The sequence below is a fragment of the Oryza brachyantha genome, chromosome 12 (genome assembly GCF_000231095.2).
Source record: "Oryza brachyantha chromosome 12, ObraRS2, whole genome shotgun sequence".
Taxonomy (NCBI): Eukaryota; Viridiplantae; Streptophyta; class Magnoliopsida; order Poales; family Poaceae; genus Oryza; species Oryza brachyantha.
The window spans coordinates 14,107,443-14,125,267 of record NC_023174.2 but is presented as its reverse complement, the minus strand read 5'-3'; the positions used below and the strand labels follow the sequence as shown (position 1 = coordinate 14,125,267).

Genomic DNA, 17,825 nt, shown 5'->3' with positions numbered 1-17,825 from the left:
AATGGTGTGGTATGTCACAGTTTATCTATTCCTAACGTTTATATTGTACTTGGTTTATAAATGGGTCCAAGTCACGTGGAGGTATTTATTTATTATAGGAGAATTCAATCTATGATCTCGTCAACTACCAACCATTTTGGTGATTATATCTGTTTTTGGCAAGTGGAATTTGGGTAACTGTTGGAGATAAACTAATTTTTCGTTTGCCATATTGCTTACCAAGTTGCTAAAACATTAGATTTGGCAAACTATTTTTGCCTAACTGGTAGAGTTGCTCTTATGATTGGTCAGAACAAATTTGTGACTCATTGTTTATGACATGTGGGTCCAATGACAAATCTGTTATGAACGTTGTAAGAGTGGCAAAAAGTTAAATGCTCCGACATATTACATACTATCTCCGTTTCATAATGTAAGATGTTTGACTTTTTTATTATAACGTTTGATCATTCGTCTTATTCAAAGATTTAATACAATTATAAAAAATGATATTTTCTGCTTAAAGTTCTTTTGATAATAATAAGTAAGTCACAAGCAAAATTAATGATATTTTCATAATTTTTTGAATAAGATAAATTGTCAAACATTACAAACAAAAAATCAAACATCTTACATTATCAAACGAAGGGAAATATTACATATCTTAATATTGGTAATCGAGGTCATGTTGTTGCTCAACATTTTTTTCTCCCATAATGTGACGAGATGAAAACACCACAATGTCGAGATATCTAGCTAGCATTGTGGTATATATTGAACATATACAAGATTGGTCTTTTTTCCCTCTAGATTTTAAATATATCTCTGAAATTTAAACTGACTTGGTACCGTTCTAACTAGATTATTTTTGGATGAAAGATGGCGGGGAGTATCGTGCTTGATTATCGGAACAAATTTACATTATATATAGATTATGAATCTTCTACACATAGCTACATCTGAATTAAAAATTATAAATCTAAAAGTAGTCTATTGCAAATTTGCAACTGGTCTAAACAATATGCTAGAAAAAAAATTCTTTATGAGAAATTGTAGTTTTAAAACCATGCAGGAAATAAATCTGTCACAATAATACGATGAATAGCAGAAAGACAAGTGACTTTGTCTATGCTATGCAATCTTGCAACAACACATGCATGTACATCTCAACTAATTAATCCCTTTGCCTTTTCTTACAAGGACATAAAAAAATAGTAGCTAGAGCAAAATCTTGTAGCTTAACTAAAGCCTAAAGGTGATGCTTATAAAGGCAAGTGACTTTTGCATAAGGTAAATCATACAACTTGCAACTGTACATGTGCATCTTAACTGCCCATTTGTTAGAAGAGATAGATATAAGGAATATACCCAAATTAATCCCAAGTCTCCATGTTTATTTGTAACCGCCCTAACTGATTTAACTTCCTCCCGCCTTTATAAAACCCTATCCGCACCGCCTCTTCTCCCTCCTCGCCGATCGAATCTTCGCCTCGCCGCCGCCGCCGTGCACGCGAATTCCTCGCCGCCAAACAAGGGACACGCGCCTGTAAGTTGCTACGTGCATACACATACGCGCGCATGGATCCCCGGCAACGCGACGACCAGGAACGGCAAGAAGATGAAGAAGCAGCGGCGGCGAGTGGTGCAGCCGCCGTCGAGGGCGCGTCGGCGGAGGGATGCGTTCCTCCGGCCGCCGTGACAGGGGAAGGAGGCTGCGGGGCAGCGTCGGAGGAGGAGCTGCAGGACGCTGCCCCTGCGGCGGCACTGGCACTCTCCGGCGATAGGGGATGCGGAGAAGCATCGGCGGCGGAGGAAGCTGCCGGTGCCGCCTCCACTTCCGGCGCCGGGGACGGCGACCGCGAGGTCGACGGGCCGTACGTGACGCCGACGTCGCCGAGGCACCGTTTGCCGGCGCCGAGGGCGCGCGCGGGCGGCGAGGAGGACGACGGGTACGTGACGCCGACGTCGCCGAGGCACCGGCTGCCGGCGCCGCAGGTGTGCCCGCCGGCGCCGAGGGCGGTGCGGGTGCCCGCCACGCCGGCGCGCGCGCCGAGGGCGGTGCGGGTGCTCCCCACGGCGGCGCCGCCGACGGGCGGGCGCGGGCGGAAGAGGATCCAAGCGGTGGTCAACCCCGTCGAGCCTCTTGTGTTGGTCTTGCGTAGGCGGCTCTTTCCGCCGGAGGAGGACAGGGTTCTCTAGACTTCAAATATTTTACATTTGGTTCGATTTAAACGTGGATTAGTTTTCTTTGAAAAAATATACGAATTTTCTCTGAATTCGGAGAGATGTGAAACTTTTTTGCGGATTCACATATTAATGGGAATAAGCTAGCTAGACCTGAAGCCTTGAAAGTTTGAAATTTGAAAGTGAAAATTGTGAATCATTCAGCTGTACGTACTCACTGATAGTCCCGAATTGTGGATTCAATACCCTCCCAAATAACAGTGGGGAAAAAAAAACTCTTAAGCCCTCGTTTGAATCTGCTACTTATTTATTACTCCCTCTATTTTATAATATAAGATGTTTGATTTTTTTGTTTGTAATGTTTGATCATTTATCTTAATCAAAAAATTATAAAAATATCATCTATTTTACTTGTGACTTACTTTATTATCAAAATAACTATAAGTAGGACTTGTCATTTTTTTATATTTGTACTAAATTTTTGAATAAGATGAATAGTTTTGCAAGCAAAAAAATCAGACATCTTATATTATGAAACGGAGGTAGTATAAACTTAAAGAATAGATCAATAATTACCTACTAATTAAAAAGTAGACTTTATTTGGTTTATAAGAGTATCTGTGAAAAAAAATAAAGTACTACAACAGTACATACTAAATCCTACTCGTATCACTTGGAGAATACGAATCGCTCGACCAAAATTTAATGCCTCCTAATACCTTCTAAAGGACATGGACAAGCTCGCCGCGCTCTCGCTCGCAGCTTGCCGGTATCTCGGGTCATCCTCGCCGGTGACATAGCGCCAGCAGCAGCGGCGTTGCAGAGGAGGGAGGTGGAGCGGCTGGCCGACGCCGGGCTAGCTGACCCAGTTCACCGCGCCGGCGCCGGCGCCCGCGAGGCGGCCGTGGCGGTGCCGCGTGCGCCAGGTGGAGTGCGGCGGCGGGCGGGAGGGGCTCCGGGAGCACTGCGCATGTACTCCGACGAGCACCACGCCGGCCTCTTCACCGACCGCCCCAACGTGTGACAAGCACAGACACACGTCTTGTTTTTTAAAAAATAAAATAAAATTCATGTTTCAATTTCAAATTCAAACAACTTTTATGATAGTTTATGAGACTTCAGTGCCGTGTGTGGAAGCATGCTTTAGTTTAATTTTTCTTATAGCTTGTAACGATAGAAGTGGAGTAATTTGAGGGTCTCAATTTCTTTAACTGTGTGACGTGTAAATATATATTTATCTTTATTTAGATTCAGTCCAACTAAAGGATAGGATCCTGTCCGACATAAACCAGGTGACACCATTTGTAAAGATCAAGTGGCGCCGGTGAGCGAGGAGACGACATGGCGTAGAGTCAACTTTCGTCCGGCCAGGAGCTGTTCTCTGTAGTTTCCGTTCAAATTAATTCTCGGGATGGCAGAAGCAAATCAAGATGAACTTAACTTGGCTTAAGGTTAATCTAGCTGTTCAACCAAGAAGAATTTGCACAAAAAAATTCAAGCTAAAATTTAAGTTCTCAGAACACCCCAACCTTGACTCCAACGTAGAGACAACAATCCATGAAGGCGACTGTTCACTGCCACGAACAGCAAGACTCATGCAATTCAGGACAACAAGTGAAGCCCATTGGATTCTTCTCTTCTCCATTGTTGTTGTGCCCTAGGAGAAAGAAAAAGAAAAGGGATTCATAGGATTCTTCTATAGTTTGTCTCTACATGAACAGGTTTGGTCGCTTCTCTGCTTGCAATCTTGACAGATATACTACACTGACAGAAATTAAAGTAAACTGTATTTTTTTTAGTGTCACAGTTTTGTCAGAAAAATCCCAAACCTTTTAAGAAAATTCTGACAGGTCTTCGTCTTCACATATTTTCAAGATGAGTTTTACTCTCATCCTTCCTTCTGTACCTCGAGGTACTGGTACCAAATCGTTTCTGATCGTTGGATCCAACAGTACATATTTTACATAGCTAGATTCAATGGTGAGAAACGATTTGGTACCGAGGTACAAAAGGAAGGATTCTGGATAGTCTCAGATTGGCCCTCCCAGCCAGCCTAACATCTCGTTGGCTTTTATCCTAGAAACCCCTACTCTTTGTAAAATATAATTTGGATTCTAACAAACTCATTGTTTTGCTTACAAATGATTAGAAGCTATAATAGGAAAATCTTTTACTTTTGTTTAGTTAGCGATGTAAAAACAAATGTTGAAAAATAAATATGTGATGAAAAAAACCCAAAAATCAATTCTAAATTCAAAATTTCACAGCAGCTTATCAGTTAAAAAGCAACCGATGGAGCATCATTTTATAAGTTGATTTTGTTTTTCTTTATCATGGTCAATTCCTCAGGGGCTCTTCGAAATGTATGAAGTTTATAGTATTTTCACAGGAAACAATTCAATCGCTCTGAATTCCTTTTTAGTGCCGCTTTGAATCCTAGAAATGAAAAAAAAAGAGAAATAGAGAAAACATATAATTCTGACATGAATGTAAGTGTAAAACAGAGAATTGCAAAACACAGGAAAAATATAGGAATGACCGTTTGATTGGACCACAGGAAAAAACACAGAAATTTGAGGAGAGATAAAGAATCAAAGTATTTTTTTCCCCATGAGATGCAACCTCTTGTTAAATTTCCTCCAAAACTTATATAGGAGGAGGCATTCCATAGAAACTTCATTCATAGGGTTTATTCCTTTGATTCAAAGGGCTTTATAGAAAAAAAAATTTCTATAGGAATGAAATCCTCTAAGATTCCTATAAATTTCCTTTGAATCAAAGGGGCCTTAGAAAATACTCTGAACCAAAGTCAAGGTCCCTTTTATGAAGTTCTTTTTGGAGGATTGGATTAGCCATAGGTGAAACCTGAGGCAGTGGAGCGGTGACCGCACCGGCTTGGAGTAGCGGAAGCCCTACCCCGGGAATTCGAAACATTGGGGATTATATAGTCCATCCGCTCCATATGGTACGACTTTCTAGGTTTATTTAGATTCATCAATGTATAATGCATTAATGAATATATTTTGTATATGTGTCTAGATTCATTATCACACAAATAAATTTGGACATGACCAAAAACATTCTTATAACGTGGAATGAAGGAAATAAAATAGTTAAAAATAGTTAACCATTAATCACAACTTTAACTAAACTACATATCAAAATTTAATGGCGGTTTCATAAATAGTTTAATTTATAAATTTTATACACAAAATTAGACCTAGAAATTGCTACCTATGTCCTCTGAAACAACATATATGATAAATACATAATACACCACAGGGTCGCATTATTTCAAATAAAGTACTATATATCCATAAGTTCATCACATACACCGTAAGATTGTCATAATTGGTTGCCACTGATGCTACCTACTATCGGTGATACTATCAATGACGGTTCAAGCTTTGAACTATCATCGATAATTTGTTGAACCATCACCTGATAGACCATCATCGATGCAATTTTTTTAATAATTCTAGTGGGTTTGCTTACAAATTTTATTAGTACAGACTAAATACAGTGTGAGATGACACTGATGATGCCCAATTAATACCCATTCAGGATCGACCCATCAGCTCTTTTGCTGCTATATGCCCAATACCCATACATGAGTCATGCATCACCTGAGAACAACCTGTAGTTTTCAGCCCTTGAGGGTGTCCCCTCTACCATTGACAGAGCTTCCCCCATCCAGCATTTGTGGAAACCATTTGCATGGTGAGAATTCCACTCAATCAAGTATACATGGCGTATTGAACAATCACCCTCATGATAGAAAGAAAATTATACAGGACATATGTCCTTCCTACGTTTGGAAAGACTTTGCTTATCTATAGCCACATATCCGCACGAATCTCAGAGTTGAGGCTCTAGCCAAGGAGAAGGAGAGGAGAGGGATTTTGGGTACTTGGGCTAGAGATGATGGATGTTGGACACGTGGCAATCAAAACCCGGGGTCTTTCTAGGCTGTGAAGCACGGAAGTCAATGAACACTACTAGGTTTTATATTTGTAGTAAATGCATTGACAAGCCTCTCTACAAATATTTCCTTTATCTAAACATGCTCTAGTTCTCGGGCAAAATCTTCGGGGATGATTTTACATATCTGTAAACTAAGGCCAATAAGTATATCTAGTTCTGCCCCTCCTGGCACCCATTATTCCTTCTAGAACCGGTATTGAGAATAGCTATGCTATATGAGCCAATGCAACAATGATTAGGAAAAAAAAACATTATTCAACAAACTTTGGCTAGAGTTGCTTCTTTTTTTGAGTTAATGGCCTTCCAAGATGTTTTCATCATTTTACTTAGTTGTGAAATGTTTAAAAGTTGCATGGTTAAAATTATTCAATGTCATGGTATGGTATAAACTTAAAATGGCATTAACATTAAGACATGCAATCTTACGCACAAAAAAATTGGAAAAAATATGTCTGTCTACTGTAGCAATGTATAAAAAGTAGAAAAAAATATAAGAACATGCAAATAGTAACTTAGTGTAGCCACCTCCAAATAATATATTGCACTTGCAACTTAAATTGTCAGCTTCACTATACAAGGGGAAGATATATACAATTTGCAGCGCTCACCTCTGGCAAGAATGTAAGATAGTTCCCTCAGGTCTGAGTTCTGATCATCCATGTTAGATTGTTCATCCACCGGAATCAAACAGTACATCAATTAAGTATATATTTAACTGACCTTAGGTGAGAACAATCTAATTTTGTTTGCATCGGCGCCGTTGCCTGTCCAGCCCAGCATGTTGAACAAGGAGGCCACTGTCCTGGTAGAAGCTGTGAGCTTTTTGAATGGTTTTAGCCCTGAAGTTCTTCTTAATTTGTCAGAAAGATGTGCAGCACTTGAACCCCGTACAACTTCTTGCTGAATGAGGAGCTTGATGAGTTGAGAGAAAGCATTGGTATTAATGAATATAGACATGCATATAAATAATATATATTGATCAATATATAAATTCAGATATAGCTGAAAGAACTTATAATACGAAACAAATATGGTAGGGGATTGTCAGCATTATTACAATTACTGCTGGGATTTGGAAGTTGCCAAATGACCCGTACCACCTAGAGGTGGTAATGGGCCTAACCATTTTGCCTAGAAAATTTAAGGACCGGGTTCAAAACGGGTTAAAAATTATATAAAGTTTTGAGATAATTTTTTTTAAGAATTAAATAGTGTTGTGAAAGAATCCACAGGGCTTAGCCCATTCCAACCCCTAGTACCACCTTGTAAAGCACAAGCTTGGTATGCCAAAATGGTTGCTTTCTTTCTTCTTGTCCTATTTGTCCTCTAACACTAATGGGGGTTGATTAGTGACCACTATATATGCACAATGACACCCCAACCAACCCTTGTTTGACCATGTGAAAGGCAGAAGCAGTTTGTAGCCTACTTGTTATTCTTGCCTGATGTCCCCAGCAATAATAAGCAAATTGATATTTCTCTTGCTGCTAAGGTATTTCATATTAGGCATTACTAATTGCACACCATTGTATTTTTCTCATTAAACATGCTGCACTTTGGCGCATGTATAAATATATATACATGTCTTTATTTTTTTAAAATGAAATTCATTTTGGCCTTTACATAAAAAAGATACAGCTATTTATTAGAGAGATTACATGACAAATGACCGTAAATTACACAACGGCAGCTTGATTCAAAAAAACAAAAGCTATTTAGAAATATATGGATGACACCATATAATACATGCCTTTAATTTGATTACATCCTGTGTATGTACTAGTAATCACTAATTTGTGTGCATCTAAGCATGAAAAAAAAAATTCAGTGACAAAGAAAAAGCTTTTGATGGACCATCCATCCATGGAAAGATATATAAAACTTTATTTGTTTAATTTGTATCATGTCTTAGTTCCATGCTTAACTAGTGACACATCAAGAGGAAAGATCGAAGAGAGTGGTGCATGCACATCATTCATCATGCAAATCGTGTAGAATGGGGCGCTATTATTGCGTAGCACTGAAGATCGATCGAAGCCACATGCAAATTGATTGGCGGTCAGGCCCGGCTCAGTTTCAAAATTTTTTCTCAAAAACATCACATCAAATCTCTGTATATCTAAATAAAGCATAAAGTATACATAAACATTAAAATTAATTACACAACTATGGGGAAATCGTGAGACGAATCTTTTGAGCCTAATTAGTACATGATTAGCCATAAGTGCTACAGTAACCAACATGTGCTAATGACGGATTAATTATACTCAAAAGATTCGTCTCGTAGTTTCCACGTAGAATCTAAAATTTGTTTTATAATTAAACTACGTTTAATACTTTAAATATGTGACTATACGTGTTGATGCGCCATCTCTCCCAAAAAAATTTTGGAACTAAACGCAGCCTCAGTCAGTCAGGGTCATTCATAACTCTAATATACGTCGTGGAATATTGTAAAATTCTATAGATGTGAAAGAAAGAAAGAAAGAAAGAAAGAATATATAGCTGATTCTTGGTGACACGACCATGTAGGCTCATGACTTGGAATACCATGACACTAGACACACTCCCGTCCGGTTCCACGGTATTTGTAGTTTTTATCAGAACTGAGACCAAACTTTTATAGGTTTAGTAAAATATTTATCTTAGAAACATAAATGTTACATGTATGTATTAATTTTGAAAGGTATGTAAATAAAACTATATATAGATAGAAAATAATAGTCAAAGTAGTTCTGGAGACCGTGTTTTTGTCCAAAATAACAAATATTATGATACTAGAGGATTTATATAATTTTGTGTGTTAGATGTGTTTCTTCTCCAATGGATTTAAAATAATAGAAGTGCACAAGAAGAAGATGACGAGTTGACGACAAAAACCATTTGAAGTGTATGAAGAGACAACTATTAAAACACATCCTCCAAGAGTTTCATGTACAACCTTTTAATAAATGAAGTCATTAAATTTTTTGATGTGTCTTTGATCATTCATTTTATTCAAAAGGTTTATACAAATATACAAAATATGAGTTATAATTTAAATATATTTAGCAATAAATCTAATCATAGTAAAATAAATAATAATTATGAAAATTTTAAATAAGAAGAATGTCAAATGTATGTCAAAAAGTCAACATCATCGTCTATTAAAATAATATGGAGGGAGTTAAAGGCTATTGCATGAGTCAACTTGCAAGTCAATACATCGTGGAATCATCAATAATTTAATTTTGTTAGAAGACCAATAGGATGGTTTATTAAGGACTATATATTCAGTGCGAATTTGGTGTCACTAATTTATTTTCCAGTGTTATATGTGCCTGAATTTAGATTGGGAAAATGAATATAGGGTGAAAATTGATAAACTTTAGCTAAATTTTTTTCCGAGGGAGGTTTGTGGGAACCTACATGCAGCTTCGCCCCTGTTTACATTAATGATAGTGGCATTGCTGATTCGGAAAAGAAAGCAAGGAAAAGGAACTGAGAAGAAAAGTTTCGATGAAAGGGCCGTCATATTCAACACACTAGGCTAAAAGATTTTACAGGGATTTATTAGAAAAGTAATTAACACTATGATAAAAAGATTTGTAGAATAAACTGCAGTTGGACAAAGTGGTCTAATATCATTGACATGTGGGCCACCCAGTCCAAGTGTAACATTTGGCAACGCTTCCTAGCTCAAAGTGAAAAAAAAAAACACTTCAAGGATAATTTAGAGTGAAACTTTGGCAATAATTTACTCTACAAATATTAACACAATGTCCTAATTTAATGGGAACTAAACTTGCACTGGGAGTGTCCTAGATGCTAAAAAAGTAAATATTAAGTCATCAACAAACAAGTCAAGAAAATAGTTCACTAGTTTTTTTAAGTGGTCTACTAAATTAGTCTTAAAAGACAAGCATAATATTACCTGAATACAATAAAACATAAATTAGTTATCTTTGAAGAAGTTCAATGCTCAAAAGCACACGAAAGCAATTATAATGAGAAGGAAAAGGTGTACTTAACCCTTGAAGTATTTGGGTTAGTCCACTTAACTCCCTGAAATATGAAATTAGATATTCTATTTTTTAAAGTATTCAAATTGGTTCAAATAACTCCCTATAATAGTTTTATAAGTGCTTTGGCCATCTGCAGATTACTCTTATACAACATTAGATACATGTTGAATTAGATAGCAAGCTAAAGAATCTGGGTTCTATTAGAAGTCAGAAGACTCATATGAGGGGCTTACTTGAAATCTTTGTAATTTTTTTTCACACACATGAAATATTTATAACGATGGATTTTGGTGAAAAAAGAACTCGTAAATTGTTGTTTGGAGCGCCACAAGAAAAATCATAGTAATGTAACCAACATTTTTATACGCCATTCATCCAACCCACGCATCCCTTATGTTCATAATAAATGGCACAATTTGAAAATATTCTTGTGGTTAATCCAGAAATACAGAGCTAAAAACATGTAACAAAACACACCACTATTTCTATCCAACCAGACTGCAAATAAACCACTAACATGTTTATTCTCTTCCTTTGCTCATAAACACATAATTATTACGAGTTTGACTAAAACATCCAACAACTGCTATCAAACCACTCTTAAATAGTCACATTCACTAAAATTAAGCATAAGCGAGACGTCATATTAACGATTAAAAAGTAATTCTTGGTAATCTAAAAGCTTTGATAAGAAATATACCATAATTTTATAAATTAAATTTTAAGCGTAATTATAAGCGAAATCGTAACAATAATCTAACCTAATTCTCCACACGGTAAAGAAAACCCGGTTGGTAGGCGGTGCACCCACACCCAAATCTGCCGTGCAAGACAGGGAAAAAAAAAGAGAGAAAAAAAAAATCGATGACCCATTCAGACGCTGACCTGACCAGCGTCGACCCATCGCCCAATCACAACGCGCCACGTCGCCACCTTTGCCCCTCTCTCTTTCTATTTACCATTCTGCCACTAGCATCAGCCGCGTCTCGTCTCCTCTCCCCCCGCTGCTTGCTACGCCGCCATGGCCGCCGCCGCCGGCGACCGAGTCGTGGTGGTGGTGGAGGAGGAGGGGGAAGGGGAGGGGAAGCCGCCGGAGGCTCCCGTGCCCGCGGCGGAGAGGGTGGCCGCCGCGGTGGAGGCCGCGGCGGCGGCGGCGGCGGCCGGGGAGTACCGGAACGCGTACAGGCGGCAGCTACAGGCGCTGTCGCGGCGGGTCCGGCTGCTCGGCCCCTTCGTCGAGGAGCTCCGGGAGCGGAGGGGGTCGGCGTCGAGGCTGGAGGAGGAGGAGGAGGTGGAGGAGAGGGCGCTGGCGCCGCTCGCCGCCGCGCTGGAGGCGGCGCTCGCGCTGCTCCGGCTCGGCCGCGAGGGGAGCAGGATATCCTTGGTATGGTGATTGCTGCTTTTTTTTTTTTACTTCTTGGTTTTGTTCGATTCCTGGTCCTGGATGCCTTTTGGAGGAATTATGGATCGGCGATTTGATATAATTACATGTTCTTAGGTAAAAAGCGCAACTTTAATTAAGTTTATTATTAAACCTGTGACTTAGTCTCATGAAAAAATTAAGATTCTTGGATGCAAAAACATGATTCTGATTCGCCCACCGTGTGACCTTGCTTAATTTTTGATGCATGTGGACTATTAATATTAGTAATATGTTGATGTGCAGTTGTCTCAGAAACAAAATTGTGTGGGGGTATGATTGTTTAGCTGAGTTTTCTTTTTGTTTTAGCATAGGGGCTTTAGGAAGATTTAGTTGTTGTTACCTCATTAATTACAAAAAAAAGAATAAGATTTCCATAGCTTACTCTGCATCTATGTTGAATTGTTTCAGCTGAGATTGCTCCTTGTGCAATGTGACCAATATATTTGTTCTTTTTGTAGTGCAGTTTTGTTAGGCTTAGTAGATAGTGTCCATACTCCATGTTTTTTGTTTCCATGTTGTGGTCTTTTGGGGAGTCTGTAATTTGGCTGTTTCAGATTAAACTCATTGCCATCGTTTTTTTGTGGATCTGCAGCAGAACTTGTCATCTAGACATGCTTCATGCCTTTTCAGGACATCTATGTTGGACCTGTCTCATCGCCGTAGAACAAATGCTTGGCCTGATTCCTCCATCAGTTTCTTTACTTGTTGAAACATCAAGAATATCTACTTGCCCTTGCCCTACATCCTTCATGGTTGTAGTCCACATGTTATTCCGAGTAAAAGCACGGGTTGTTGTGGATTAGTTGGGATTAGCGGCGGATAGACATATGGTCATGTCTTTCTCCATGGTAAAAGCATGATTTGTTGTGGATTAGTTGGGACAGCCATATGATCATGTCTTTCACTTTCCTGTCTGTTGTATTGGGTAGTGTCCATACCTTTTAATTGTTCTTTTGAGGAGTGGCATGATCTTCCAGTTCTGAACAATTGAATTGCTCTTGTTGGATCATAATTTTCACCTCTTGAATCATTATCTATCCAGTTTTTCTGCCATCTGTATGGTACATCAAATGTGACTGATTCGAATATGCTTTTTGTCGCGAATGACTGTAATGTTTATCTGCGTGGCACATCTAATCAGAATAGACATATTCTCATTTTTTCTGTTTTTCACTAGGACAAAGTACTTGGACTATCATTTGCTTTAGTTTGGTCAAATCTGGTTTTTGGCTTCTGTTGTAACTATCAGGGCCTCAAACCCTTCATTGAGTTCATGTAATCAATGGCTTGCCTTATGAGTGCTTACTTGATAGAGGTGTCAATACTCTTCGAACATTATCTTCTTTCCTGATTGCTCATACAACAATGATGGCTATCTTGATCCCTCATATATTATTTATTGGGAGGTTTTCTAAATTAAGAACTCTAACTTGTGGGTATTTTTTGGAATTGTTCAGGTGGTTTTCTGAATTTTTTTATGATAAGTTATTTTCATAAACTAGCAAATGTTATGAAGTATATCTGCATTTTGTAGTCAATAGTTCTTAGTAAAGAGTAATCATATTGGGTTCTATAGGTACCACTTAATGGTCATTGAGCATATCAACTAAAAAAAATCTGATCACAATAGGTTTCATTTAACTTTTATACTGAAATACAATAAGTTTCTGCAACCAGAGCATATCAACAAAAATTGTCACAAGAAACTTCAAATGACTGACACCGTAATGTTCTCCTCTTTTTGGTTGAGGGGGGGGGGTACCAGATGATAACACTACCTCTATGATTCTGAATATTTCTTTCACGGTTGTGGATAGGGAAGGGATGAACCCACATGTTAGAAATATGCTATTGATTGTCTGGTTTTCTTTATGTTTTAGCCCCATTTTGATGTTCTTGGAAAATTCTCTCATTTTATTCCCAAACTCAGAAGCAAGGATTTTCTTGATTAGATCTGTCTGTTTTAAAATTCGGGTTGGTTTTCTTGGTCTTTTTTCAGTACTTGAACCAGTCTTTTGACTGTCCATCATGTAGCTTGCAATTGTTGTTGTCACTCTATCTTCTTGATTTCCTTACTTTACATGTTCTCTTATTGACCATTGAGTGCTTTATAAGTTCATAACTGTTTTGTTCCTATTATAAATCATTTCTTATGAACATGCTTTTCAAAACACTAATAGTTGTGGCTGTGTTTCCGTACAACTACTTATTTAGCTAAGAAACCTTTTCTTCTTTTTTTTCCATTTTGGTTTGCAGGTTCTTGAGAGGGACAGTGTAATGAAAAAGTTTCAGGGAGTAATTTTGCAGTTGGAACAAGCTTTGTGCGACATCCCGTACAATCAATTGGATATATCAGATGAAGTTAGAGAGCAGGTAAAATGACAGCACTGAAAAGAATTTCTTTTGCTATTGTCGTTAAGCACTTAAATCCAGCAATGGAGATGATTACCCTAATCCTGTCCAGGTTGAGTTAGTGCATGCACAACTCAAAAGAGCAAAAGAACGGATTGATATGCCTGATGATGAATTCTACAATGACTTACTATCTCTATACAACAAGAACTATGACCCGAGTGCAGAACTGGCTATCCTTGGAAGATTGTCAGAAAAGCTGCACTTGATGACGATCACCGATCTCACACAAGAATCACTTGCCTTGCACGAGATGGTTGCATCCGGCGGTGGTCAGGACCCAGGAGAGCACATTGAGAAAATGTCAATGCTACTAAAGAAGATCAAGGACTTTGTGCAAACACAGAACCCTGACATGGGCCCTCCTATGGCTTCCAGGGTTTTGGATTCAAATGGGGAGTCAAGGCCTATAGCCATTCCTGATGAGTTCCGGTGCCCAATTTCTCTTGAGCTGATGAAGGATCCTGTTATAGTCTCTACAGGCCAGGTGCCAATTTCTACCTCTTTACTTTTCAGATTCAAAGCTTAATGCAACTAAAATAGTTATTTTAGCATAAACTTTTTTATCTGTCAATTTGTAGACATATGAGCGGGCATGTATCGAGAAATGGATAGCATCTGGTCATCATACGTGCCCAACTACACAACAGAGGATGTCAACCTCAGCATTGACACCCAACTACGTCCTTAGAAGTCTCATTGCCCAGTGGTGCGAATCCAATGGGATAGAGCCACCGAAGCGCTCAACCCAGCCTAACAAGCCTACGCCTGCATGCTCTTCAAGTGAACGCGCTAACATTGATGCTCTACTGTCTAAGTTATGTTCTCTGGACCCTGAGGAGCAGAGATCAGCCGCTGCAGAGCTTCGCCTCCTCGCAAAACGGAATGCAAACAACCGGATCTGCATTGCTGAAGCAGGTGCCATTCCCTTGCTGTTGAGCCTGCTGTCCTCATCTGACCTACGAACTCAAGAACATGCAGTTACTGCACTTCTGAACCTTTCCATACATGAGGACAATAAGGCGAGCATCATATCGTCCGGTGCTGTGCCGAGCATAGTCCATGTTCTGAAGAATGGCAGCATGGAGGCACGGGAAAACGCTGCGGCCACACTCTTTAGCCTCTCAGTGATTGATGAATACAAAGTAACAATTGGGGGAACAGGAGCTATCCCAGCCCTTGTAGTACTGCTAGGCGAGGGTAGCCAGCGGGGGAAGAAGGATGCAGCAGCAGCCCTCTTCAACTTGTGTATATACCAAGGGAACAAGGGCCGAGCGATACGGGCCGGCCTTGTGCCACTCATCATGGGGCTGGTGACCAACCCTACAGGAGCACTCATGGATGAGGCTATGGCAATTCTCTCTATTCTATCCAGCCACCCTGAGGGGAAGGCAGCAATTGGAGCAGCAGAGCCTGTCCCTGTGCTTGTGCAGATGATCGGAAGCGGAACCCCGAGAAACAGAGAGAACGCCGCAGCTGTCATGCTTCATCTATGCAGTGGAGAGCACCATCTTGCGCATTTAGCGCGTGCCCAGGAGTGCGGCATCATGGTCCCATTGAGGGAGCTGGCTCTGAACGGCACCGATCGGGGGAAGAGGAAGGCTGTGCAGCTGCTTGAGCGGATGAGCAGATTCCTGGTTCAGCAACAGGAGGAACAGGAGTCCCAGCGGCAAGCCTCGGTGCAGGCCCCGGAAACCGACATCCCTGAACAATTGGACAGCCCAGCTTCACAATCCTACCAAGCATTGGATTGAGTAGGATCCAGGTTCACTCACTTTGCATTCTGCTCATGATTCATAGCATGCTGATCAATCTGAGGTTTTTTCCACAATCTTGAACTATCTGGTAGAAGATGGCCAATCTGTCTTCCATTCTTGTGTGCTGAAACTCCCAGATTGTGGGCATGTGTTAAAGTGGCTCCAGGGTGTTGAGATAGATGTGTACAGTTTCTTAAACATGCAGCTTCAAATACTATATGTAGACAACATAATGCAAGGTTTTCCCATGTATATCCCTCAAACTGTAATACCATGTGTAAAAGAGAAGTTTCAAATGCGGATTTGAGCAGCAAATCTTATGGCTTTACTTCTAGCTTTGTATTTCTGCTCATGGTTGTTCCATAGCATGCATCAGATCCAAACAGTGTCAATAACTGTACTCCATTTCAAAGAGTAGAATGATGCTAACGCAATGTAAGCAGATGCCATTTCAGTTGAACACTCAATTATAGTATAAGTTTCACAAAACAACACGTTTTATGTCAAAAAATGAAAAAAACCATAGATATTTTGAAACTCTGATAACAGAACAAATACGATATTATAGTTTCAGAAAACCACTGTATTAACAAATTTAATTCTTATACGTGGAATCCTTCATCATATTCTTTGTGCCTGTTCAGTATGGAGGAATTTGAACTCATAGGATCTGAAACAATGGATGACCAGGAATGCATGCACAGACCAATTAATTAGAACTTTTCCCACAAGTTGTAGTGGACACAAAATTTCTTTTGTTTTCTTTGTAAAACTTGTAGAAAAGAAAATTTTATGGTTTTCCTATACTTCATTTTTACAAACTGAATGGTTCTCACATGAATTATTCCTTAGAAATCTAAATCATTTGTTTTTTTTCTTCTAAAACGAATGAGCCCTTAATAAATTTTGTCGTTCTTAAAGCTCTTATTTTTTTTCTCTTGTGGGTTATATATTATTGTGGGCAATTAAGTCTAATTTTTGTAAAAGCTTTTTCATTATATGTTTCTTATAATAGTTTTAAATAACTTTTCAACTTTATAATAGTTAATCCATTTATTTGTACCCTCAAACAATTTCATAAAATCAAATAACCCACCATCCATATATTGAACACTTTGGAATTTTCTATATATCATTGATGTACGAGTAACAAAAATTGTAAAAATCCATACTATGAGTGCTAATATTGATGTGGTAAAACAAATGGTTTTGTAATTTACTCACTCTTTCTCTTTGGCCCATCTCCAAAAGACTACCCGCCTACCCTCTCTATATATAATATATAGCCAAAAATAGCCAACAGGACAAAAAAAAAAGTCCAACTGCCTCTCGCTCATGAGAGGTGATTGTTTGCTCTCTCTCTTTTTTAAACAAAAGTAAAATGATATTTTAGCAAATAAAAAATAATTTGTAAATAAAACTTTTATATACGTTCTTACCGATTTAAAAGCCAAAGCTAAAAAATTAAAGTATGATTAAAAAATCCCAAAATTACTTTAAATTTAATATGGTAGTTCCATGTGTAGCCTTCCCTGTAACCCAAGATGGTGGTTCCAATTCTGGTGTAGCACCACAGTATCCTTCCTTGCCACTAGTTTCTCTATCCTGATTTCTATGTTCCATGTGCCGCCTTCCCTACCGCTTAAGATGGTGGTTCCACTTATGGTGTAGCACCACATTATCCTTCTCTAGAACTAGCATCCTCCCATCACCACCACAATGTCCTCTCACTCTAGCAGCGATGCATTAGAGCACGACACCACACTTGCCACACCTCCCCTCCATCATACCGAATTTCATCGCCTAGTGACAAGTTGCAATGACCATCTCATCCCCACACCACAATACTCTCCCTTGTCGGCTGGCTACTAAAGCATCGCTAGCATCTAAAATGAAGCTTATTTCTTATAAACTTCTATAGTGTGCTTCTGTAGCATCGCCGGCATCTAAATTAGGCAATTTGTCAAAGACAGACCACACGCTCATTAAGAACATCAGTCCTTCAATTGTTTGACATAGGGGCGCTAGAAAACTTTTAGTGTCCTCCCAAGCCTGCCACCTTGTTCAATTCTCACGCTCCGC

At 39.2% G+C, this 17,825-nt stretch overlaps 1 protein-coding gene across 1 annotated transcript; it reads left to right on the top strand.

Moving 5' to 3' along the window:
• The first annotated feature begins 1,557 nt into the window (after positions 1-1,557).
• Positions 1,558-16,185, top strand: LOC102701961 (protein spotted leaf 11). The gene is made up of 5 exons (XM_040529880.1): positions 1,558-1,928; positions 11,199-11,535; positions 13,831-13,947; positions 14,039-14,473; positions 14,568-16,185. Exons 1-5 carry the CDS (start codon positions 1,558-1,560, stop codon positions 15,738-15,740), a joined length of 2,433 nt encoding a protein of 810 aa, XP_040385814.1. The 3' UTR covers positions 15,741-16,185.
• The last annotated feature ends 1,640 nt before the right edge of the window (positions 16,186-17,825 follow it).